This window comes from Poecilia mexicana, unplaced genomic scaffold, assembly GCF_051168715.1.
Source record: "Poecilia mexicana isolate PSO_F unplaced genomic scaffold, ASM5116871v1 scaffold_1, whole genome shotgun sequence".
NCBI lineage: Eukaryota > Metazoa > Chordata > Actinopteri > Cyprinodontiformes > Poeciliidae > Poecilia > Poecilia mexicana.
In genome coordinates, this window is record NW_028263370.1 from 1,753,102 (window position 1) to 1,780,605 (window position 27,504).

The 27,504-nt window shown below is 40.7% G+C and overlaps 2 protein-coding genes across 2 annotated transcripts in view; one reads left to right on the top strand and one right to left on the bottom strand.

Annotated features, from left to right (window-relative positions):
- The window catches only part of LOC106908529 (voltage-dependent T-type calcium channel subunit alpha-1H-like), a 290,955-nt gene that overhangs the window by 234,454 nt on the left and 28,997 nt on the right, over positions 1-27,504 (bottom strand). The gene's annotated exons all lie outside the window — the stretch shown is intronic.
- LOC148161024 (uncharacterized) overlaps positions 1-27,504 on the top strand; it is a 44,164-nt gene that overhangs the window by 1,047 nt on the left and 15,613 nt on the right. The window contains exons 2-3 of the mRNA XM_088007171.1: positions 2,094-2,320; positions 11,046-11,212. Of these exons, the coding sequence (XP_087863297.1) occupies positions 2,094-2,320; positions 11,046-11,212 (394 nt within the window). The remainder of the gene's footprint in view (positions 1-2,093; positions 2,321-11,045; positions 11,213-27,504) is intronic.

The window sequence follows — 27,504 nt, forward strand, 5'->3', positions numbered from 1 at the left end:
GATGACCTGATGGTCTTTGCCCCATCTGAACAGGTTGCGCTTGATCGGCTCCAGATGGTTTTCTCTCGTCTGGCTGCAAATAACTTAAAACTGTCTCCCAAAAAGTGTCACTTCCTTCGTAGGTCAGTGAAATTTTTGGGTCATGTGATAAGTGAGGATGGTGTAAGCACTGATCCTAGTAAAGTTCAGGCTATCAGTGAGGTACAAGAAACTGATCTTATGGAGCCTGATGGTGAGACACCATGTGCCAGGAAAATTAGATCCTTTCTTGGGATGGTCCTTTATTATCATCACTTTATTGGGAAGTGCTCCGTTAAAGCTAAACCACTCTTTAGCCTTGTAGCTGAGCCACGAGTGACAAACAAAAAGGGGCGAGGCAACAAACCCAAATTTAAAAAGGGTCTGGTTAAACTGTCCCCATCTGACTGGACTGATGAGTGCAAGGAAGCATTTAAAACTTTGAAAAATGAGTTGATAAGTGGTGTTACCTTGGCTCATCCAGATTTTAATGCTCCATTCATCCTTGCAGTTGATGCCTCTTTTGATGGCATTGGAGCTGTTTTGTCACAGCTTCCTCCTGATGGAAAGGTGGCTAGACCGGTGGCTTTTGCCAGTAGGACTCTCTCACGCTCTCAGCTAAACTATCCAGCACATCGCTTGGAATTTCTTGCTCTGAAATGGGCAATCTGTGACAAGTTTAGCCACTGGCTTAAAGGGCGTCATTTCACAGTCTGGACAGACAACAACCCATTAACGTACATACTAACCAAACCAAGGTTAGATGCGTGTGAACAGCGGTGGGTGTCCAGGCTCGCTCCCTATAGTTTTGATCTGAACTATGTTCCTGGTAGCAAAAATGTTGTCGCTGATGCCTTGAGTAGAGAACCATTTGTTCAGTCATGCATGAGCCATCGCATTGTAACTGAACCATATACCGCACTACTTAACCAGGTGAACGGTGTGGTGGAGAAAACGGTCCAAGACGCGTTTCGTTGTACGACCAACTGTCAGTTGGTTGTTGAATGCACAGATGACGATGCTGAGGTGCCCTCACCAACTTCCCAGACATCATTAACATCACAAGATGTGTCAGCTGTTCTTGAGGCACATGAGTCTGGAGGTTTCAGTCAGATGAGAGCCACTGATCCAGCTGTCTTGCAACTCAGTGACACTGATCAATCTGCCTTGCTGCCAAAGAGTGAACTTGCTAATTTACAAGGTCAGGATGGTGTGCTGGGCAGACTTTTCTATTATATGCAGCGTCACAGGAGACCCACCAGACGTGAACGAGCAAGTGAGTCACCTGGTGTTTTAAACCTGCTGAGACATTGGCCTAAGCTTGTCATTAAAGATGGCCTGATTTACAGAGTTAAGAAAGACAAACAAATGAACATGACAACTCAACAGTTTCTTGTCCCTGACTCTTTAAAAGCCAAAGTCCTCCAAGGAGTGCACGACTCAGCTGGTCATCAGGGCCAGGCCCGCACACTGTCTCTCGCCAGACAGAGGTTCTTTTGGATTGGGATGGAACGTGACATCATTAACCATGTCAAGTGTTGCTTTCGATGTGTGGTTGGCAAAACTCCAGAACCTAATGACAGAGCTCCCCTTGAAAGTATTCAGACCTCTGAGCCAATGGAACTGGTCTGTATTGATTTTTGGACAGCTGAGCTCTCAGATAAGCGTAGTGTGGATGTCCTAGTTGTAACAGACCACTTTTCCAAGATGGCACATGCATTTCCATGCAAGAATCAGTCAGCCAAACAAGTTGCTCGTCGTCTGTGGGATGACTTCTTTTGCACATATGGATTTCCTAAACGCATTCATTCAGATCAAGGAGCAAATTTCGAAAGTCTTCTCATCAAAGAACTTCTGGAAATGGCTGGCATACAAAAATCTCACACTACACCGTACCACCCGATGGGGAATGGCATTGTTGAACGTTACAATAGAACCTTAGGAAACATGATACGTGCACTTCCTCCCCAGTCCAAGGCAAGATGGCCTCAGATGCTCAAAATGCTAACATTCTGCTACAATTGCACTGAGCATGAAACAACTGGATTTGCACCGTTTTTCCTTATGTTCGGCAGGATCCCGCGCCTGCCCATTGATGTGGTTTTCCAGCACGCTCTGTCAAATGGCCCAGTTGTAGACCATCATGAGTTTGTCTCCCGCCTCAAACATGACCTCTCTGTGGCTGCCCGCATTGCCCGACAAAACAGTTCATCAGACCAAGCCCATCAAGCAATGTACTACAACCGCAAGGCTAAAGGTTCTCCTCTCGATGTGGGTGACAGAGTTTTGGTTGCTAATCGTGGTGAGCGAGGGAAGAGGAAGATTGCAGACAAATGGGAATCAACGGTATATGAAGTGGTGTCTGTGAAGCCTGATATCAATGTGTATTGCATCAGAGACCCTGTCACATCAAGGACAAAGGTTCTCCACAGAAATCTTCTCCTCCCTGTCAACTTTCTTACTGCTGCTGCCGTTTCTGATGATGTGGACAATTCCTCTTGCCCTTCCACAGCAGGAAGTGGACCTTCTCACCCTGTTGTGCCTGATGAAGTACAGGACAATGAAACTAAAACTGTGAACTGGCTTTTGCAGATGGACGGAAATGGTTGTATGGATGAAGTTGTTGTAAATCACCCTGACTGTGCTTCTGACATTCCAGTATGTGGTTCTTCAGTAGACATTGTGTCTCCTGTCTCAAGTGATGTGACCAAGGATTTGCCTGAACCTCATCTCCCTGAATCTGTTGCACTGTCAAGCTCTCCTGAACCAGTTTCCAACCTTACAACTGCAGCTGTCCACTCTGAGCTCATTCAGCATGATCTTTCAGCTGAACATAGTATTGACACAAAACTGGACTTGCCCGCAACTGATGTTATTTGCACTCAGCCTTCTCGGCTATGCACTAGGTCGGGTAGGCCTGTTAAGCCTCCGGCCAGACTTATATGTGAAATGAATGAACAGGTTGTGGATGATTCAATGTCGACTGTGGACTCTCTGTTTTCCTTTGTAAAGACAATGTTTGCTGGGTAGATTTGTGTTAATTCAAAGTTTTTTGGGGGTTTTTTTTTTCTCGGTGATTGCCTTATAGAGCAACGGTTGAATATCAAAAGGTGTAAATGGCATCTTTTGGGTCTGTGTTGGTGAGAGTATTGGCCACACTCTTGCTAGCATTATTCCTTAGGGGAAGTTTTGAACTGATGTGACAACTATGTGCTCTCTTTATCGCGCTTTTATTTTAGTGCTGTGTGTGCTTGTTTGATGCAACCCCATTTTAGCAGAATTTAAGGGGGGTGTATGTAACATAGTTAAAATGGTTGAGGTTAAATCCTGCTAAAATGCACCATCTGCTGGTAAAAAGTTGTATTGCATTCACCCTAGAAAGAGCGAGGTATTATGGGTAATCCTCAGAGCCATGAGGATCACTGACGAGGTAACGTGTCTCTGCCATGTGTTAAAGAAATATTATTAATGCATTTTGTGAAGTGCGTTTGTGGTTGTCGTTTTTGCATATTGTTGAAATATGTTCGGTCGGGGTCACGCTAGTTCTGTTATTATGTCGTTTTTGTCGTGTTTGAGAATGTTTAGTTCGTGGGAAAGTGCAGTGGGAATTTCCCACGTGGTAACATTATGGCTCCTCCTTGCAGGAGCTTGTTTTATGCCAGAGACTGACCTTACCTCCATGCCCGTTCTGTGAAATGCAGGTATGTTTTACCAAATCTCCTGTAGCAGATGGTTAGCATGACGCTGAGTTTTATATTAACAGTTTTATACAATGATGTGGTTAATTTATGTTTCTGCACTGTTCTAAAATGCAAGGTTATATAAACTAAAACATAAAAATGGCATCCAGTAAATAAAATGTCAGCATTTTATTTTATTTTTCAGAACATTTTAATTAGTTACTTTATTTTCTCTAAAAAGGAGACTCACTGGTTGTCCTTTTATTGTAAAACAAAATCCACTATACGATCACTGTAATTTTAAATTATTTTATTGTGGTTACTGTATTATGGGTAATCCTCAGAGCCACGAGGATCACTGACGAGGAGCTTGTTTTATGCCAGAGACTGACCTTACCTCCATGCCCGTTCTGTGAAATGCAGATGGAGAATTAAAGAAACAGCTGATGCCAACTTGAGCAGCTCCTTGTCGTTCATTACCACACCGATAGAAGCCACCAAAACCACATAGGCCACATGTGCATAATCATGCATAGCCTAATGTATATTATTCAGTATTAATGATTATTTATTTATGTTTATATACTTAAGTATGTATTGATAAGACGAGAGCGGTCCATTAGGCGTCTGTCCTTTTATTATGTCTATGTGAGAAACGGCCCGATCTACAGAAGACGGGTCCTTCGAAGGCCACGAATATGGACGACCAGAAGAGAGAAGCTGTAGCCTCCGGCTAGCTGCCTAGCCTCCATCTCGGCGTTATGTTGCTTAGCAACCGTGACAACGTGAAGCACAGAGCAGCGAAGGAAAAAAACGGACTCAGTTGTTTTTTACTCTTTATTTCTGTATTATTCTTCACCTTTTGTAATAAAGGTTGTTCCATAGTAAAAAGAAAATCTGTCTGATTCTAAAATGTTTAATGTATACAAGGGATATTATTCATTTTCAAATACTCTCCAGATCTCAGGTAGTAAGACATTACAGTTAAATAAACTATGTTTGAAGGCTTAACTTTAATCAGTCAAACCCATTTGCTCAGGAATAAATTAAATACTTTACTTAACCAAAAGATTTTACTACTACCTAACTTAATATCTACGTGGAGCGCCCGGCCAGCTGACAGCTTGCGAGTGAAGCTGGCTGTTAATGCAGCGGGAGAAGACATCTCCGAAAACGTCTGAGCAATATTGGAAGTAGGTGATTTATTAATGAACCGAGCAGATATTTCAGATCTATACATCTACATTCTCGCCTAAAAACATTGTAAAAAATAATTTTGTGTAATTTTAAGTGTAATACAGCAAAAATTATTTTGTCGCCATTGCTGCTTTTCTGAACACCCGCTTTAAAGGATGCAGAGCCTGAATTCGGACACAGCTATTTTTTGTTAGACTCCCCCTAGTGGTCTGGAGCACTTCCGTTTTCAACACTTTTTGTTTGCTGCATTTCATTCGGGGGTGTCTTCTTTTTTGTTTGCTGCATTTCATTCGGGGGTGTTTTCTTTTTTGTTTGCGTCTCTTTTTGTTTGCTGCATTTCATTCGGGGGTGTCTTCTTTTTTGTTTGCTGCATTTTATTTGCTTTTTGTTTGCCGCATTTAATTTGTGCGCGTCTTTTCTTTTGTTTGCATGTTTTCTCTTTTGCTGCGCATTTGCACCTGTCGGCCACCGTAGTTAAAGGACAGCTGGATGCTCACTTCGTAGCCCGCCGGAATGTTATATTTGAGCGGGCGAAATTCAATCAGCGCCAACAGGAGACGGGTGAGTCCATTGACGGCTTTCACACTGCGTTACACTGTTTGGCTGAATACTGTGGATATGGGACTTTGCATGATGAGATGGTGCGGGACAGATTCGTCGTGGGTCTGAGAGATAAAAGATTATCAGAACAGCTACAAATGGACGCTGAACTGACGCTAGAGAAGGTGTTGAACAGAGCCCGTCAGAGCGAGCTAGTAAAAAAGCAACAGGAAGTGCTTCATGCTAAGTTCAAGTCAGACATTGCTGGCGCGCAGTTGGACCGCGTTCACGCGAGCGGGAGCGCGCGCCCCAGACAACCGAAGGGGCACCACAAACATATCGTCACAAAAGCAACACAGGATAAAAAGGCACAGTGCAGAAGATGTGGTGACACAAAAGGACACACTATGCAGCAATGCCCTGCTAGAGAAGCAGCCTGCAATTATTGTGGGAAAAAGGGACATTTTGCAAGGGTCTGTAAAAATAAGACAATATGTGAAGTGAATGCTGGATTTGCCACAGAAAGCACAGATACAGACATTGATATTACTTTCCTGGGATCTCTTTCTGCAGAAGCGAAAGTCAATCCATGGATGACGGACATACTGGTGGACAAACATAAGACTATATTCTAGGGCTGTTGTAAACGAATATTTTAGTAATCGAGTAATCTATCGATTATTCTTACGATTAATCGAGTAATCGGATAAAAAAAATTATAAAATGAAATATTGGTAAATCTGGCATAATACTGGTGTTACTATCGGATATCAATATCAGTCCAATTTTCCATATTTGAGCATCCCTAACAGTTGCTTTTTTGTAGTTTAGAAAACTAACCTGTAACAATAATAGCTCACTTTCTAAGTTAACCAGAAGAAAAGTTATAGAAAAATCTGAAATTATATTGAATTTAATAACAAAGAAGCAGGCTCACAAATATGCTTATAAAAATGTCTACAATCCAGCTTTTAGTTTATATATTCATCTTCAGTGAGTTTAATAGATTAATTAAACTCACCTTGCCACCTAACCTGTCACGCTTTGGGTTTGAAAATGCGGGAAATGCCGCCTGGAGTGGGAGGAGAGGGCGAATGAACGAACGTAAGATGGGGTGGAGGGGAGGAAATAGACCAGCGGACTGACGAACCGTTAGACCGGGGGACGAACACGGGGGGAAGCAATACGGGATATTTACGACACCTTCACTGGTCACACTCAGAAACTCATCTACCAGCCATGTACGATGCGCTCCGCCACCCGTTCCTTCAGACCGGGATATGAAATTTATTGTGCGGTTCGTCGGTAAAGCTACATTTACACGGTAAGCATCAGCTACTCAGCCGCCCGCCCTGCTCAGGCTATCCGCTCACCTCAGCGCTCTTCCCGCCGTTCGCTTTCAACCAGCAGCCCCGGAGGAGAAATGCTGCCGTACTCCAGGCATTCCCCCAGTCATTTTAAGGATGCTTATTGGTTCCCCAAAAACGATAAAAAGTCGGGCATTATCATCAATCAACAAAATCCCCACGGGCCAATCTTGAAGATTGGACTTTATGCCGCTGAGACTTAGCTTTTGTCAACAACTCAGAGGCGGAAGTGAGAGCTCCGCGCAACGCAAATAAAGTCCCGGCCGGAACACGGTGCGCTAACTAATAAAACATAAATTAACGAAGCTTCGATGCAGGTAAATTTTCCTCGAGGAATTTTAGTAATCAAGGTACTCGAATCATTCGAGGAATCGTTTCAGCCCTACTATATTCAAAATAGATACAGGAGCTGATGTTACTGCTGTCCCAGAAACATTGTATTCTCAGTACCAATTTGGCAAATTAGAAAAACCAAAGAAAATCCTACAGGAGGGAGGCACTGGATTGAAGGTGAAAGGCATGTTTACAGCAACACTCAGCAACAACAGTGTTTGTACTAAGGAGGACATTTATGTTGTGAAGGATTTATGTACATCACTGCTGAGTGGACGTGCTGCCATGGCATTAAAATTGGTTGCCAGAGTAAACCAAATAAGTTTAGACTCAATTGACGCGGTGAAGCAGGAGTTTCCTAAACTTTTCACAGGACTAGGACTTGTCGAGAAAAGTCGAGCTCAGCCCACTTCCCCATGCTGGAGATTTTAGTTTAATAATAACAATAAATAAAGTTATCTTTAACCTCTTCATTTCTAGGCCTCTTTTTGAGAAATATGGTTGAAAATACATGCCCAAAATGAATTGAATGTATCTCAAGAACTACAGAGTTTATTTTAATTGTTTTGGTATCAAAATAAAGGCAAGACTCTAGAGAATATGTTACAGCTCTAAAACCCACCCTGCCTGTTACTGAGGAAAGTGAATTAATATGATACACAGCAGAAATTAAGCAAAATATCTATTTCCGCCTAAAAAAAAACCAGTTCAATATATGAAGATTCCTTTCAAAGCATGTTTACTACATGTTTTGGATGTAGTAAACAACAGTACACAATCTGACCTTTTACTGTGCCAAGTTTCATGGAAAGAAAGTGCATCACATGAGTTTTAGAGAGGTACTACTTGATAAAAATCTAGGCGGACCTTCCAAATTAGCCATTTTGGCACAATTTGGCACAATTTGTGCCATTTGAACTTTCTCAGTTTTTTTTCTGTAGGTTCTGTTTCAATTATTTATTCTTATAGAATAAATGATTACTTGTCATAGATAAGTAATTACATCTAATAACAATTGTTTTTGGGGGTTCCTTTGAAAAAAAAATTTCCTCCTGGAGTCTCTAGTCTGCGCTCTGCGCGTAAAACCATGCAGTTCTCAATACAGATATTCAAACTTACGCGGGGCGGTTTCTCGGGATCCCATTGGCCAATTTTGATGATTGACACGTCTTTCGAACCGTCAGAGCCAATAGAATCTGAGGGCGTTGACATTAATACGGAAACTAAAGCCATTCACCAATTAGAGGACGGGAAACGCATTGACGGAGTTCGCCTCTACATTTTTATATGGAAGCCCAGGAGGCGGAAGAGGCTCTGGGCAGAGCCGAAAACAGTATGAGATGTACTTAGGGAAAATGGATTATCGAACCAAGTGGAAATATTTAGTCTAATAAGGATTATGACCACGAAACAGCAAAGGTAGGACTGAATTTATGTTTTTCGCTTCGTGAAATTAGCGATTTCTTTTTTTCTTCTTTAGCTGCTGGTTCAGTGAGATTTGCACGTAGCGTGGTGATTCTGGTATTGTTGGAAACGGCAGAGCTTCGGCTTTACTCTGATTGATAGTTTGTGGGCTTTGGGAATAGTCGCTCTTTCACTGTTGCATTTTTTACCGTGTATGCCTCGTTAGCCTCGTTAGCATCTAATTACGTTTCGTTTTATCAAGCTACTTCGTGTTCAGGCTGGGTGTTGTTGATGTAGAAAATATTGTTTGTATCATTTAAAAGAGCTTTTTCCCGATCTGTGGATATGCAATATGCCTATATTGATAAATGTATAGCATGTTTTTTCAATCAATCTTGTTGCGGCAAGCTCGCGACAAACAGGTTAAAACTGATTACACAGGTGACATGAAGACTCAACAGTAGAGTCAGACGGTAATAAAATTAATCTGGTTGTGTGTGTTGTTATAGTGTCCCTCAACCTTTGCTTTAATTCTACTTTTTTCCATTTAATCAAAAAAGTCATAATCAGACAGAAAGAGAGTCATGGAACAGGAAGAGCAGGTTTCCTGAAGAAAGAGGAAGTTTCAAGCCTGCAGTGATTAAAAATAGTTCAGATTGCTCATTTCAAGGCATTAAAGGTTTAAAGAATAAAATCTAAACATTTTGAGTAATTGGATAAAACCCAGAGTAAAATACTTAAATTAATAATGAAAACTTATGATTAAGCCGATAATTAATATTGGTTTAAACGGTGGTTGATGTTGGTTTGATTATAAGAATATTTACACTTATTCTTAAAATTATGGAAGTACTTACAGGTTGAAAGAAGTAACTGTAACATGGTATCAAATGATTGGAATAATGGATTATTCTTGGTTTCTTTTCAGAAATGTCTGTAATAACTCACATCATGATTATAAGAGTAACTAACACGTAGTGGTTATTATAAAATTACAAAGGAATGCTAAATCAGAGAAACTAAAAGGTTATAAATGTGATTTTGATATTGAACTTGAAATGGTGTGAAATGTGTAACTGTAAGTAAAGGTCACTGATGTTGTCTTGGAGGTAGATGGTAGGTGATAGGTTAGGGGAAAAGAGGAACCGAAAGGAGAGCAGAGGTGACCAAGACATTAGGTCATCAGAACAGACATCATGTCTCCAAGATGGTGATGGATATGAGATCATCTGTCCAAGAAACAGGAAGTGAGATTTTTGAGATGCATGAAGGAAACAGGTGCAGAGGGCAAACAGAGAACTTCAGAAAGTTCAGTTCTAAAAAACAAGCAAGTTCATCTGAAGGTTGAGGCCAACCAAAAGGCAGTTGACGTCAAGGAAAAACGCACGTGAGGAAAGAAAGTGTGTGGTTGCTGATAAGAATAAAAAGACACCAGACAGAAGGATCGGGGTTCTTTGTTCCGCAGCGTTCGAGTCGATCACACATGGAGATGCAGAATCAACGGAGGGCTGCGTGATGATACCCCGGGACGATGAGACTGTTTGCTGCACAAGGAAGGAACAAGATCTGTTTACCCACAACCCGTGATTCTGATTCGACTGTGGCCCCACGCTCAACCCAAAAGATTCCAACGATGCTGCAGTGGACATGGGGAATAGACAAAGATCGTATTTGGATAAAGAACTGAGTTCGTTGAGGATTCTCACCAGTTCAACTTTGGATCCATTCTAAAAGGATTCTGCCAAGACAAAGACAGGACTCCATCCATGGACGTTAAAGTTTTCTGCTGCCAAGATCGTCTCTGCATCTGGGTTTGAGTAATACTGCCTCCCCCAAAGCCTCTATTTAGATTAAGACACAGTGTAGGTTTAGAAGTAGGAGTAATTTTTATAAATTCTTAAAAGTTTTAATTTCTTAATTTTTTATTGAAATGCTGTATGTCCTTTTCCCTTGCTAAAGCTTGCTAATAAAATACTAAAGTCTAATTTGATGTGGTGGATAGTTAAATTAATTGAGTCAACTAGATTGAATTCTTCTGATTATTGTAAAACCAGTGTTTGTGGTCCTAGTAAATTGGGTGGCTTCGTACGTTCTTTAGTTCAGATAAATAATGACCCTGGGACTTATTCCTAGTCGCTAAAATTATCTAAGCCGGTAACAAGTGCACGTTAATAATCAGAGAAAGAGCTGCCGTGAACAGACGTGGTTTATGAGTTCGGACACCGGCAGGCCTACTCCGATGTCTGATTCATGAACTGAAGCGGGTCATAACGTCTGGATGAAGGTAGTTAAGAGCTTAGACGAATCTTTCTCGCTCCCAGCGTAAACAAAAGTTCTCGAAATACTTATTTGCGGTAATACCCAGGTATTAGAGGCTTTTCGGACCCGTGAGACGGAGAGCTGGTCAGTAGTCAGTCTGCCATAGTTGGGAGGAGTTAGGGGCGTGGCTGAATGCTGAGCATTAACAGACTGATGGAGGGCGAGTATAACATTGTTCTGTCACCAGATGCACAGCCTTTCTCCCTCTCAACGCCGAGGCGGATATCCCTCCCCCTACTGCTGAAGGTTAAAGAGGAGCTCAACCATATGCAGCGGGAAGGGGTCATCACCAAAGTGGAGGAGCCAACAGACTGGTGTGCACCTATGGTGGTTCTCCCCAAGACCTCAGGCAAGGTGAGAATATGCATTGATCTCACAGAACTGAATAAATATGTCATGAGAGAAAAACATCCTCTCCCATCAGTAGAGCACATGCTCGGACAGCTAGCAGGAGCAACAGTGTTCTCCAAATTGGATGCCAATGCTGGATTCTGGCAGATTCCACTGTCAAGGAAGTCTTCCCTGCTCACCACCTTCATTACACCTTTTGGGCGCTACTGCTACAATCGACTCTGCTTTGGGATTTCATCAGCACCAGAGCACTTCCAGAAGCGCATGACACGCATTCTGGAGGGCCTGGATGGAGTCCTTTGTCAGATGGAAGATGTCCTCATCTGGGGGACAACACAGCAGGAACACGATAAAAGACTGAGGACTCCAGGAAGCGAACATAACACTAAATGACAAATTTGAGTTTCTAAGTGCAGAATAAAGTTCTTGGGACAAATCATTGATGCATCAGGGGTCAGTCCAGATCCGGATAAAGTGAGTGCTATGAGAGTCATGGAGGACCCCAGAAATGTAAGCGAGGTGAGACGCTTTCTGGGTATGGTGAACCACCTTGGGAAGTTCCTTCCCCACTTGGCAGAGAAAACCAGACCTTTGAGAGATCTTCTGAAGAAGTCAAACGTGGTCATGGGGTCCACCGCAGCAACAAGCTTTCGACGCCATTAAAACAGATCTGACAACACCACCAGGTCTAGCATTGTATGACCCGAATGCAGAGACACATGTCTCAGCGGATGCATCATCGTATGGACTCGGTGCAGTTCTGCTCCAGAAACACACTGATACAGGTTGGAAGCCAGTGGCATATGCATCACGGTCTCTGAGCGACACGGAGCAGAGGTATGCTCAGATTGAGAAAGAGGCTCTCGCTTCAACTTGGGCCTGCGAGACGTTCGCAGAGTTTCTGATTGGGAAGAGTTTCCACATCGAAACCGATCATAAGCCATTAGTCCCGTTGTTGGGGTCGAAGAGTCTAAACGAGCTTCCTCCTCGCATACAGCGACTACGAATGTGACTGATGAGATTTTCCTACAGTATTTCCCATGTGACTGGCAAAAATATTGTTAAAGCTGATGTTTTGTCCAGAGCTCCAATCTTCAGCGAGTCAGGAGATCCACAAGAAGAGGAGGTCAACTTGTATGTTGACTCAGTCGTTACATGTCTACCTGCCACGGAACCACGACTGAGGGAAAGCCAAAGACATCAGGATGACGACAGCATACTCAAACAGCTGAAAAAGTTCTGTGTGGAAGGATGGCCAGATAAATATTCTACTGAGAAAAGGTTCCAGCCTTATCTGCCATTTTCAGGTGAACTTACTGTTCAAAATGGCCTACTTCTTTATCGTAGCAGAATAGTGATTCCAGCTTCTCTCAGAAAGGACATTCTATCAAAACTACATGAGGGTCACTTGGGAATAACTAAATGTAGAGAAAGGGCCAAACATTCAGTGTGGTGGCCGGGTCTCAGCAGAGAGCTGATTAAGCTGTTGGAGACCTGCGAGACGTGTTGTCGGGAGAGAACTAAACACAAAGAGCCACTGCTGCCCACTGAATTTCCACAAAGACCATGGGTCATGGTGGGAGCGGATCTTTTCCAGTTTAAGGACAAACAATATTTGATTGTTGTGGATTATTACTCTAGATTTTTTGAAGTTGCAAAGCTTACCTCCACAACATCTGAGGGAGTGATCGAACACTGTAAGTCCATCTTTGCACGTCATGGCATACCAGAGCGTTTCCGTTCAGATAATGGGCCACAGTTCGCTTTGGATTCCTTCAGAAGATTTGCACAAGAATGGGGTTTCAGTCATGAAACATCCAGCCCAAATTTTCCTCAGAGCAACGGCGAGGCTGAGAGAGCTGTCAGAACTATCAAGACTCTCCTTAAGAAGTCAGGGGATCCGTATATCGCTCTTACGGCCTACCGTTCCGCTCCACTGGCAAATGGATTCAGTCCGACTGAGCTTCTCATGGGAAGGAGGATAAGGACAACTGTTCCTGTTTCTCAGTCGCAGCTGATGCCACAGAATATTGACACAGGAAAGCTGAGGACTGCAGAGAACAACTATAGACAGAAACAAAGACAAAAGTACAACCATAGACACCGGGCTCATAGCATGTCACTCCTACATCCAGGTGAGAAGGTGTGGGTGACAGATCTGCAAACCAGAGGAACAGTAGTGTCTGGAGTAGGTTCACCTCGATCCTACATCATCGAGACACCCAGAGGCATGCTGAGAAGGAATAGCTACCACCTTTCACACAGTCCTAGAGCAACTGAAACATCTGTTGTTCCACCTGAAACTGCTGTTGTTCCACACGAGACATTACCTGAAGAAAATATTCACAATTCCACACACACAACTGTTCCAGATGAAGACCAGCAGGAGGCTAGCCATCAGACTCCACCACCTGAGGGTCGAGTTTCACTGAGTAGGAGACCTCCAGCCTATCTGTATGATTACATCTGTTCATAGGAACTGAGTGAGTTTCCTGCATGGGGCAGAATAATCCCTACACTCAGGTAGAGGATTTGGGTAGTCCACCCCTTCCTCTTAGTAGCTAAAGTTAAATGTTACAGAGATTACTGTTCTGAGATTTATATACATCTGGGTTCTAATGCTGAACTGTGACTGGAAAGAGATTTAAGTTTGTGCACTGTTAGTGTAGAATAAATAAATAGTAATAAGTTAGAGTTCTAGCACATTCTGCTGTGGAAAAGTACTAGTACGATACTGAGTTAATTTTGGGTGTTCCACAGAATGAATCTTTCTGGGGTGTGATTTAAGGCTACATTTCTACGTGTGCTTACATAGACCCTCATAACAAATCCTATTCAGAAAGGGGGATGTAGTCAGGCTATCCGTGGATAGGAACCTTTGTGCTGTATTGTGTTTGAGGGCGGGGACAAAATAAAAGAGCACCTGCTAAGATCGCGTTGTCTCACGCGTGCTTCTGTGTAGCCTCAAGATTTTATTGAATATACATATCGGAGAACAGAACAGGTGTTGTGTCATAATTTTTTGCTATGGTTTTGTCCGAGCATACTCATGTTCAGTTTCTGTTGAGTTCATTTAAGTGGGTCAACCTTGTTTAGGTCGGGCTTATATTGTTTATGTAGCGTAGTCCGAGTTTTGTCAGTGGACATCGAGGTTCTTACATTATTGTGAAGTAAACTATTTAAGATTTTTTGTGTTATCAGATTTACAGTATTAATACTGATGTGTGTTCTGATATGTCCTCTTAAAGGCAAACCAACATATGAAACGGATGAGCTCAATCCTGACTGGGTTCCAGTGCTGAATATGGGTCACTGCGAGGTAAACGCCACAACGTTGGACCGACAGGCGCGTCAATTAAAGAGGCGATACAGCAAGACCATGGTGGATCAACAAGTTACAGAGACTGTTTTCATTATTTACCCCAGAAGAGGTAAATAATGAAAACAGAGTAGCGGAGGCAACAGAAGAGGAGCAAGTTGGAGAGGCTGAGGAGGAAACCCCAGGAGAGGAGCTCAGCAAGGCTGCAGGCTCTGAAGAGGAACAGGAACCATTTGTGTTGAAATATGTGTACAGTTGGAAGTGGCTGTTTTCTCTCAGCCACTTTCATTCATGAATCTTTAATGCATTAAAGATTCATGAATCGTTTGATTCAAGCACTTCAAGTTGCATGTAAACAGGTGAAGTAATGAATCACATTTTAAGTAAAAATTTGATATTTATATATTTCAGGCAATAAACATACATGTAATGAAAGATATTTTTAAATAAATATTTCATTTGATTAAAGGAAACAATTATATAATCAGACATCTTTCAGGACACTGGGTTTTGGGGTTTGTTTTGCTTTTCATTTTATTTAGCTTCATGTTTTAATTCACTAGTTTAGCCCTTCATGGTCCTTTTGACATTATTAGAGGTATTTAGTGTAGTTACAATTATATTATTGCTTTTCCTTGCTTGTCTGAGTCCATGTCCAGCCTTCTTTAATGACTATAGTTTAATTCTATTTTATCCTTCTAGTTATTTCTTATTTCAGCCTCCCTGCAGGGTTTCTAGTAATGTTTATTTCTTAATTTGATCACCATAGGTTCAGTTATTCTTCCATGTCTGAGTCTGTATCTTTCTTTAGTAATTCTAGTTGGGTTATTTCTTTGTTTAGATCTTCTAGTTTCTCTTGCTCTGTGTTCCTTAGTTCTTGTTAGATCAGCCTTGTAGGTTTGGTTATGGTTTCCCACATATCTTTCTCTCCTAGTTCATCAGGTTTTAGGGTTAGCTCTTAGTGTCTTTTGTATTAGAATAGCGGTTCTCAACGTGGGCGGTACCACCCCCAGGGGGCGGCAGGGGGTGCTGGCGGACATTTTTACAAACGGGGGGGGGGGGGGGGGGCTGGGTGGCGTTTGGTCGAAGGTAAACTTTAGACTTTAAATCAGGGGTCCCCAAGCTACGGCCTGCGGGCCGGATCCAGCCCGCCTCCTCATTTGGTCCGGCCCCCTGAACAATACCAGAGAGCATTCAGTGTTTTTTTTTCATATACAGGTGCTGGTCATAAAATTAGAATATTGTGATAAAGTTCATTATTTTCCATAATGTCATGATAAAAATTAAATTGTCATATATTTTAGATTCATTGCACACCAACTGAAATATTTCAGGTCTTTTATTGTTTTAATTTTGATGATTTTGGCAAACAGCTCATGAAAACCCAAAATCCCTGTCTCAAAAAATTAGAATATTATGAAAAGGTTCTCTGAACGAGCAATAAAAATAATCATCTGAATCAACAAAGTAACTCTAAACACCTGAAAAAGATTCCTGAGGCCTTTAAAAACTCCCAGCCTGGTTCATTACTCAAAACCGCAATCATGGGTCAGACTGCTGACCTGACTGCTGTCCAGAAGGCCATCACTGACATCCTCAAGCAAGAGGGTGAGAAACAGAAAGAAATTTCTGAACGAATCGGCTGTTTGCAGAGTGTTATATCAAGGCACCTCAGTGGGAAGTCAGTAGGAAGGAAAAAGTGTGGCAGAAAACGCTGCACAACGAGAAGAGGTGACCGGACCCTGAGGAAGATTGTGGAGAAGGGCCGATTCCAGACCTTGGGGGAAGCAGTGGACTGAGTCTGGAGTAGAAACATCCAGAGCCACCGTGCACAGGCGTGTGCAGGAAATGGGCTACAGGTGCCGCATTCCCCAGGTCAAAGGTCAAGCCACTTTTGAACCAGTAACAGCGGCAGAAGCGCCTGACCTGGGCTACAGAGAAGCAGCACTTTGGACCACTGTTGTTCAGTGGTCCAAAGTACTTTTTTCGGATGAAAGCAAACTTTGCATGTCATTCGGAAATCAAAGTGCCAGACTCTGGAGGAAGACTGGGGAGAAGGAAATGCCAAAATGCCAGAAGTCCAGGGTCAAGTACCCACAGTCAGTGATGGTCTGGGTGCCATGTCAGCTGCTGGTGTTGGTCCACTGGGTTTTATCAAGGGCAGGATCAATGCAGCAGCTATCAGAAGATTTTGGAGCGCTTCATGCTTCCATCTGCTGAAAAGTTTTATGGAGATGAAAATTTAATTTGGTCTGGAATCGGCCCTTCTCCACAATCTTCCTCAGGGTCCGGTCACCTCTTCTCGTTGTGCAGCGTTTTCTGCCACACTTTTTCCTTCCTACTGACTTCCCACTGAGGTGCCTTGATATAACACTCTGCAAACAGCCGATTCGTTCAGAAATTTCTTTCTGTTTCTCACCCTCTTGCTTGAGGATGTCAGTGATGGCCTTCTGGACAGCAGTCAGGTCAGCAGTCTGACCCATGATTGCGGTTTTGAGTAATGAACCAGGCTGGGAGTTTTTAAAGGCCTCAGGAATCTTTTTCAGGTGTTTAGAGTTACTTTGTTGATTCAGATGATTATTTTTATTGCTCGTTCAGAGAACCTTTTCATAATATTCTAATTTTTTGAGACAGGGATTTTGGGTTTTCATGAGCTGTTTGCCAAAATCATCAAAATTAAAACAATAAAAGACCTGAAATATTTCAGTTGGTGTGCAATGAATCTAAAATATATGACAATTTAATTTTTATCATGACATTATGGAAAATAATGAACTTTATCACAATATTCTAATTTTATGACCAGCACCTGTATATGTGGATTTTTCTTCAAACACCAGGGGGGCTCTTGAGCAGATATGAAACTTAGTTTCCCTCAGTAAAATATATACTAGTCAGTACCAGTCACCGTTTCGCTCACGGTTTTTTTCCATTTGCATTCTGGGTAAAAATCTATCTACAAACGCGAATATGTCGTCGGCAGTAATCCAGCCCCATGCTTGGCTGCAACTGTATCAATAGCAGCTCTTCTTCTATTCAGTGTTTGTAGCTTCTGTTAGCTTCTTGGCGCAGCTCCGTTCTCCTGCTACTGGTAGCTAAAATCACGATACCCTCACTGTGTATCCCTCTGAAAAATGAACCCATTTAAATAAAGAAATCCCTCCATTGATGATGCCACGATAGAGAGCGTTCATTTTATAGCGTTAACACCGGTGCTGTAAGTGGTCCGGTATGAAACGGGGGTGATAGAACAACACAGCACTTTTAAATTTCAATAATCAGAATACCGAAATTGTTTCCGTTGTTTTAAAAGGTTTATGTCAGTCTGCCTTTTCCCCATCGATACGCTTCCCGACCGCCCTGCACCTTAGGGGGTTAAAATAATAAAGACGCGCACATCGCGCAGAACTCTGAAACAGGAGAAGCGGGACATAAAACGGAGCGACGAACTAGATGTGAATTATGGCATAAAAACAGAGAATCCGACGCGGAACAGTGAAAAATCAACACATGATGTGAAACACATGATGATTAGGCGTCGCAGCAGGTGATGAGTGAATATTAATGATTGTCAATAAATGATCAAATAAATCTAGCAACAGGAAATAAACTAAAGTGGACATAGCAATAAACCAAGAGAGGATAATACTAATCAAAGGAAACTAAATGGAAATGAATGAAGAACAAAATGCAAGAATAAACTAAGAAACTAAAGTAAATACAGAGGAATAAACTGGTATGGCAAGACCTTTTGAGCAATAATTAATACAAAGGACTGTATGGCAAGAATAAACAGACACTATTTCCAGATAAAAAGTAAAATAATATTGTTGAAGTGCCATGGGTTTGTTGAGACCACATCTAATACTGAGAATAAATATATCTTACAGATCATAACAGTAAATAACTTATCACTTATTCATGTTTTTAATTAGATTTGATTAAGAACCAGATTTGTTCTTTGTAATTTCTGTCCAGTAAAACTATTAATCTATAAATCAATAGACAGGTCTATATAAAGATATAATCAATGTTTCTGTCTCATATTTGTACGGCATTAAAAGGACGTGGAACTTTTGTTTTTCCACTGAAAGCTCTGGTTTGCACACTAAATACCGTGTGGGTGAAGTTTTATGGATGATGCTCTGATGTCCCATTCTCCTGAAGGCAGCACAGAGCTGCACCACCAGAAACTGACAAATACTGAAGAGAAGAAGAGCTATGATTGACGTAGTTGGAGTTCTATCCATGTTTTAATGTTCCAGAGCTCAGTGGTTTTGTTTTGCAAATAGATCAAAGTTTAAACTGGCATGTTGTTCATCTTTTATCTGATCATTTTGTGGAATATTTAACAACTAGAAAATGGCACAAAATAAGAATATTTTTCCACTCTGATTGGCTGCTGTTAGACCTACCAATTTTAACTTTAATGTTCATTGCATTTTTCGTAAACACCTGTGAAAATAATTTCTATTCCCATGAGTTTTTTGTTCTCTGGGAAATTATTTTTGATGATAAATACAGAAACAAGCATAAAAATCAAAACATCTACAATAGTGATAGTAATATTAATGATAAAATAATAGTCAGAGCAAAGTAGCCTGCAAATTTTTTGGTGGGGGTCAGTGAGGGACCTGGATAAAGGCTAGGGGGGCGCTGGCCCAAAAAAGGTTGAGAAACACTGCGTTAGAAGTATTTTTCAGTTCCCTGTTTCCTCCCGTTTGTGTTCCCAGCAGATCTCCTTAGTTTCCCTGTGCCACCTTCTCCCCAGCCCTCAGCCAGCTCCTGTGCCAAATTACTCACTCCTGCTATCACTCTTCTGATTTAGGCCATTGTCCCACTACTATAACTGAAAAAGCTCGTCTTTGTCAGTCACAACTTGCCAGTCCAACTTGTTACCCTGCTCACCACGTTGCCAGTTGTTACCTTTGTTATCCCTTGTCTCCTGTTTCATTGTGTTTTGGATTTCCTTGTTTTCCCTGGATTTTGTATTTAGTTCGTTTATTTTGTTCATTAAAATAACATCCACATAAAGTACGTCTACTGCCTGCTGCGTTTGTGTCCACCGCCTCACCACATCATGACACAAACCAGATGAAAGAGCCCATCTTTAAACAATTAATGTGTAATTAAACAATAAAGGTGACAAATTTTATGAAATAGATAACAATTTAAGTAAATATTTGTTAACATATTCAAGGTAAATGAACATGTAATGAAATAGATCCTGTCCTATAATTTTATGCAATTGAACATTACGGTTAACAAGTGATCATCTGAGGTAATAGATTTTATGAATATTTTTTTAAAATATAATTTTGGTTAAAAAATAAAAAAGGGCTCAAAATGGAATAAAAATGCCTAATCTATATAGTTTAGTAGAATAATTTCACACATATTTTGAGTTAATAGGTCACATGACCTAGAAGCTATTGAAGAAAAATACTAAAGAAATAGCTAAAAAAATATATAGAAAGTGTTAAAATGTAATAAAGGTGAGTGTGGCTCATCTATACAGTCTAGTAGAACAATTTCATACAGATTGAGTTAATGGCACACAATTTGGAAGCTACTGAAGAAAACATTTAATGTTAAATTTATTTCATTTATCCATCCATCAAATTATTGAATATGACTTAAAATTTTGCCCTGCGACAGACTGGCGACCAGTCCAGGGTGACCCCTGTTGCCCAGAATGTTAGCTGGAGATAGTGGGGTCGGGAGAGGTGCTGGTGCCTAAGGGACAAGTGTGTAAAGAAAATGGATGGATGGATGGCTTAAAATTTTAATAGAGGATAGTGTGCCTCGTGTAATAGCATGAATGACCACTTTTTTGTATCAGCTGGTCACAAGACAAGGCATTTATTTACAGGAGTGTTCGGAAATTGACGGTCCCTATGTGAAACTCCGAGCGCTTGAGGAGGGACCAGTAAAGAACAGCTGGCCGAAATTAGCGTTCATAAATCGGATCAACCTTGAGCTGAATGTCCCTTATTCCGCGGAGGGCGAATATCCAGTATCCAACTTGAAAACAACTTCACTGCAGTCGGTAACACAATGGAAACATCGGTGTTCTGACTATTTTGTTTTGGTCTGTGGACCCCAAAAATGGCGCCGAGCAACGTAAACGTCATACGCTGTGACGTCAGCTCCAAAGCTCTATTGTATTTGATCGCGCATCAAAGGAGTATTTGTTTTCAGCAGTGGCAGAAATAAAAGAAACCTTTTATAGTTCATGTGTATTAACGATTTTGATGACGGCACTCATCAGAATGTAATGTTTGTTACCGGTTTTCTCAACTGTTGATATGGTATATTTTGTGACTTTATATTTGTGTGGTTTTTTTTATTATGTAAAGCACTTTGAAACTCCATTGTTGCTGAAATGTGCCACACAAATAAACTTGACTGACATGGAGCCAGCAAGAAGAAAATATCTGATATCTGGAAAGACTTTGAGATGATCGCTCACAAGATTCTTAAATAAAAATCATTAACCCCTTCACCTCAAATTCACACCTTCCTGAAATTCCCAATATTTCTTTCTTCTGCAAAGATATATCAGTTTTGAACAGCAGAAACAGACTTAAAGTTGTTGGAAGAGTAAAATTCTGGCCCTATATAGTCAAAATATAGGGGATCGGAGAGTCAAAAGAGAATTTTTGAAGAATTTTAGTTTTTCAGGAGACAAATCAAAACTCAAAGAATACTGTCTGCCCCAACAAGCACTGCACTCCAAATACACTAAAACAAATGTCTATTGTCTAGTCAGTCAATGACAAAATATCTACTGACAGTCAACATACACCAGGATTGGCTACAAATAATTTTAAAGACTGAAAAAGATTAGTTAAATAGGATTTAATTGACTCTCGTTACTAAACATGAGTTTGACAAAAACTTTGTGACAAAATTGCATTTACTATTTTTTTTTAAGTATGTCTATCTGAGTTTCAACAGCAGATGTCACTAGTGAGAAATGTGACATGAATGAATGAACCACCGAGTAATGAACCTTTGAGCAAAGCAATGGGCTGGGAAGCTTCACTGCTTCATGAGGCTTCATTTGGCCATGACGTCTTATCAGTACGACTGGAGAGCAAAAACGTGCGACAGTATAGACGTACGACGAGGATCACAGACAACAGGTGGGACTAAATACACAGGGAGGGTAATCAAGACACACCTGGGAAGCAATCAACGGGGAAGACACAGAAACAGAGACTCAGGACTCAGAACACAGAAAAACCTTAAAATAAATGCATAGAAACACGGACCATGACAGCACCGGGATATAAGCCGCATGGTTCAAAGTGTGGGGAAAAAGTAACTGTTTATATTCCGAAAAATACAGTAGATTAAGGAACACTGAACTTTGTAAATTCAACTTTTTTAATGTAGCAAATGAAATTTGTAAGTACACTGTAAAATCTAATAAGTTAATCAACAACCAAAGCCTAGTTTTTCTGAACTAGAAACTACTTAAATAAAATACTTGATTGAAACAGTTCCTATGTCCTACTTCTCATTTGTTTCTCGGATCAACCTTTTGACAGAAAACACAGAAAGCAGTGGTAGGTTCTTTATTTTTCAGTGAATCAAACACAATCATATACAAAGCTGCACCATCAGGCAGAGCAGGTCGGTCATAAAAACTCCCTCATGGTGCAGTTTCATACAAATGTAAATGCTAAAAACTAGCTATTAAGCGCTCCACTGCTCTAAAAGTAGCCTCATTCTTGATGAACTACCTTTTCACCTTCAACATCTTAAAACTAATCTTTGTGACAAAAAAGTGGTTTAATTGGTTGCTGCTGCTGATGATGCATTGTGTGATACCTTGATGGCCATACCCTATCAACAAATTTCCTAAAAAAACAACAACAATCAATTAATGCAACATATAAAAGCAATTTAATTTACCTTGTGCGGTTTCAGTATTCCAAACAAAAAGTAACTTAAATTTGTGTTACTGTACCAAAACCAAATAGGCACCTTAATGACTTCTTCTAGCTCAAATCATAAGGTATGTTGGTGCTTAGGAACTCTGATGGCTTATTGTGGTATTTGGTGTTTTGAAATGTCGAATGAAACACAGTAAAGAAAACAGGATTGTTTTTTGTTGTGTGGGTGAACTTAAAAAGATAGGCTCGTAGTATTTAAACAAATTATTTTCTGAAAAAAATTACAATGTCTTGTATCTTGAACAAATATTTTTGACTTCAATGCTAGATTTTAATGCCTAACTTGAATTTTTATTGATTTTACAGATTCAGCTATGTTAAATTTACTTAACCACAGAATCATTTTTCTCAAGGCAGAAACTGGGCAGAGTTTATGGAATGATGGATGGAGCTAAATTCAGGGAAATACATTCAAGTTTTTAACTGTAACAAATTAACTGTCACAAATTATGGCATTGAAATACTTCTACCCAATAGGGAGATTTTAAGATTTATTTTGAGATTTCATGTGATCAGAAATAAAAAAAAAGAAGGACCTCAATTGTTTGGTACATGTGAAAGAGTGATTGAACTTGAAACATGTTTCATGCATCACTGAATAAGTTCTGTCCTGTGTGGTGTAAATATAAATCTGTAAAAGTTGCATGCCATCAACTCATCTAAAACAGAATTTTCACATTTTTCACCCTGGAAAGCCATACATGTAGTTATTGTAATGCAGAGGTTCCCAAACTGTGGGGCGCGCCCCCTAGAGGGGGCGCCATGCCATTGCAGGGGGGACACGGGAAGCCGTCTGGATGAAAAAAAAAAAAAAAAAAAAAAGCATGCACTGGGTTTTTACCTTAGAATGGCCAACTCTCTGTTATTCCTCTGTCAATTTGATACAGTAGGGGCTTCCGCACTTCCCATATCTTTGTCCTCTGTCACTTTTATTAAACAGTTTTTTGTGGATTAAACAGTTAAAACTGTTTAATCCGTTGTTAACATGTGGTAACCTGTTTTTCCGAGCCGGCTTTAAACGCAACATGAGCGCTACGACGCTCGCGCTGGGTTCAGACCTGTGCAGCAGTGAAGGAGACCTGCTGCTGCTGTGCAGAGCTACACAGGTGTGTTAGAATCATGGTAGCAAACCAGCAAAACGCAAAGAACTTTTCACAGTTTTCCCCCCAGCTAACAGACTGAGCTGAGTAAAGCAGGTGATGTTAGCTAAAAGATGACTAGCTAGCTAATATCAGTACAGCACCTTAAGCTTGTTAACAAGTAGCTTGTAGGCTACTGGTGTTGTTCTCTATGTTCAGCTATGTACAATCTGGATTCCAAGTTTGTTCTAATTCCTTTTCTGGGTTAAAAGTGAGTACTCCACAGTTTCTAACAAAATAAAATAAAAAGAGGAAAGAACACATTAGGGCACATGGCAACATTCAGACAAAACAAAGACATGAGTGAAGGCGGTGACGTCACAGGGCCATGAAACCACGTTGCTCAGCCTCCCGGCAGAAGTCCAATAAGATGTTGTTATCAAGGCATGTCCTTGGGAGCGCTCAGCTCCACAACTGCATGGATAACAGGAGGGGGTGAGGTGGAAAGGAGTGTTATGTTTATATATCTTCAAGGAGACTGGAAATATGCAACCATTCCAAGGCAACACAGGAAAAGCCAATTCAGATGCAGAATGTCTGAGGTCGGGTAGATTATAAATCTCAATCTTCCCTAAGGTCTCTCCGATACATCAGTTCCCAATTATCCAAATTAGTTTGGTCATTCCACTGAACCGAAACCAGCAACTTCTCCTAGACCAATTCCATTCCGTTAGTGAGTTTGAGTCCTCAGCTGGGCTGCGAGCCTCAGCAAGACTCACATCCAACTTGCGTCTCTGTCCACACCAACAGTCTGAGTGTTTGCTAGTTCGGCCAAGTCCGTCACAAACTTGTCAATAAGCCAGGTATTCACAAGCTCCAAACAGCAGAAATCCTGTTATCATGAATAAATCCAAGGTGAATCCCGCTGGGTGTGTCCCTGCAAGACAAGAGGCTCTCCTGTGCCCAGACTTCTCGTCAAGAAAATTTGATCAATTCCATTGAGAGACCAGTTGACCAGATCCATAATTTGTAGATTTGGAGGATGTGCAAAGAAAGACTCCAAAAATATAGAAAAAGGCAGGACAAAAACAGAGCAAGGCAATGACCCAGTAGCCAAATCAACACTGGATAAAAATATGACTTTATGATTTTATTTTGTCCATAAAAAGAGTTATGTAACAGGATCTAATTAATTATTTTAAAAAACAAAATGTCAAATTATTCTAATTTCAGCTAAATTAGGTTTCAGGTATAAAATCTGTTAGGCCCGAGCAGCAAAGCACTGCAAAGGCCTACTGTAATTGCAGGATTTCTTTTTTTGTTTTCTTTTCTGTCTAAAATCACAAATTTGGAGGCCTAAACATGTTCAAAAACTCACCAGACTTTACCCAAAATAGTGAACTGCATAAAATTAAAAGACTATAATGGAATCAAAAGTGGGCGTGGCCAACCTGCTATTCAGCGCCCCCTAACGTGAGATAGAACAAACCGTACATCATACATAGTTGAAACTTGATGAGTAGGTAGAGCACCCCAAATCAAGAAAAAAAGTCTCTTGGAGGGATTCCTTAAAATGTGCAAGGAGTCAGCCATTTTGGGTCAATAGGCAAATTTTGACAATATCTGATGTTCACACACCTTGAACTTTAACAAACTCCTCCAAGAGATTTTGAGCTACCAACTTCATCTTTGGTCAGTGTAGTTAAGGGATTGGTGATTTTTGAGCATGTTCAGAGAGCGTGGTTGAGCGGCAAACTTGGCGAACTCACCAAAGCAAACCAGACTCCATAACTTTAACATAGAAAGGTCAATTTGCACCAAAATTGGTATAACATAACCAGAGGTCGCACTAGACTTTTATGTTATCCAACATCTTGACCGACAACATTAAAAATAATTGGTCATGTTCAATTTTACCCATCAAATTATAATCAACATAGGCTACTTAGCGGAATTTTTATGCGGTTTGGTTAATATTCATCTAGGTGAATAGTGAACCCAGATCCCATCACACATGAATGCATCTAACTTTTTCTCTGTGGTGACAAAAACCACTGACTGTGGCACCAGTAACTTATAATAAATGAAATTAAGCAACTTCATTTAAATTATCAGCACTTCACCCACTGGGATATGAACGCACAGCCTGACAAATCCCTATAAATCTGCGTTAGTTCATCAGTCAGTAGGATCTGTCTGATCCAAACTGATCAACTGAACTCGCAGATGAACCGCAGGATGAGTTCAGTTTCATTCTTCGCAGCAGCGGAGCCGTGTCCGCATTAGATGTGCACCAGACTGAGCCTGTTACGGTCTTTTATTTATTTCCTCAAGATAAACTGTCAGCTCCTCTGCTTAGAGTATAAATTGATTAACACAACGTTGCATTCTCTCTAGTTTTCTCTGGCCTGTAATGGAGACTGGAATTAAAGGTGCCATTTCAACTTTAGGTTTGGAATGCGCTTCTGAACCAGACGCTCCAAAGCGTCCGGTCCATAACCATGGGTGTAAAAGCCATCTCATTATTGGGGAGGACCATAAACAGGAAAATTTCTTAAGAAGAATTTTGGGGACCTCGGCGAAGTTCCATTGAAATGTAACGTAAACCACATTGAAGCTGCAGGACCAAAAATGACTAGTAATGCACATCAAACATGTAAGCAGCCTGCAGAGAAGTAAAACTAAAATTCAAATGTTGCATAAATACGAGTTTTGTTCAGTCTCACTGATCTAATCTCTGCTACACCTTTGCAAAAATTTAAGGTTCTAAATACAAAAGCTTTAATGAGTAACTGCTCTTAATACAATTCCTCATAAACATTGATTTATTGAAATGGCTCCCAGTACATGTTATGACCTATTTAAATTATAACTTAAGGTGGTTTATTTTTAAGCCTTTTTTTGTTTTGTTGTGTCCTGGTGACCGAGAATCAACAAGTATCTACTTGTTGATTCTCCAGAAATCAACTCCAGTACCTCCCCAGAAATGAATATCTGGGGGGTACCATAACTTAAACATAACACTTAAAGCACCAGGGTTTATATAGAAAAATATTCAGAATTTATTTTGTGGATTTAAAGGCTCTACATTGAAGACGGTGAGAAATAAAGGCAGCTTTCAGTTTTTTCAATATGTTCTCTCTTCTGTTCTCGGCTCCCACACTCTGAGCTGGTCCACTTGCTCACCCCCTCCCTCCCAATTCAAACTCTTCTAATTAACTAAAACTTAAAGAGATAAATATGAATGAGATGTTTTCTACCTTTTAACAAAAAGGCTTAAGTCTATGAAAGCAATGTAGCAGTTTTGCTAATGAGGCAGTTTATCATGATTCAGTCAAAGTATTGAAATAACAAACTGCAGTCTGATTTTTATTGTTAATGTGTTTCTTCCTACTGAGCAGTGAAAGTAAATAAAATGTTTATTACATGTGTTGCTGTAAGTATTTACTTACTGGAGGAGGTTTCATTTGTGATGCAGAACTACAGATAACAGCTAGCTCCTTACTTCAGCGGCTCCGACCAGCCTGTGCTGCTATTGCTCCTCCTACACTTTGGACTCAATCATTGTTCTAATAATGGTAGCGGGGGACCTAAAAATTAGTTCTTTTTTTTCTGAGATTAATGGCAGATTTATTTTTTCTTTTGCCTTTTCATATCGAAATTATTTAAATGCAAACGCTTTTTCAATTAATTCTTTTTTGGGGGGGACAATTCAAGACTTTCCATGATTGGGGGCGTTCGGACCTCCCCGGATCCCACTGGGATTTACGCCTATGGCCATAGCTCTTCAACATGCTGTCAACGCCTGTTCAGAAAGACGCATTTAGTTCAGAGTCCATGAGATGATATTCAGGAAGGATTTTTTTTTATTGATTGACTTCAGTTGCCTCTGCGATTAAATCTTTGCGTAAAGTCTATAATGTCTGCCCATGT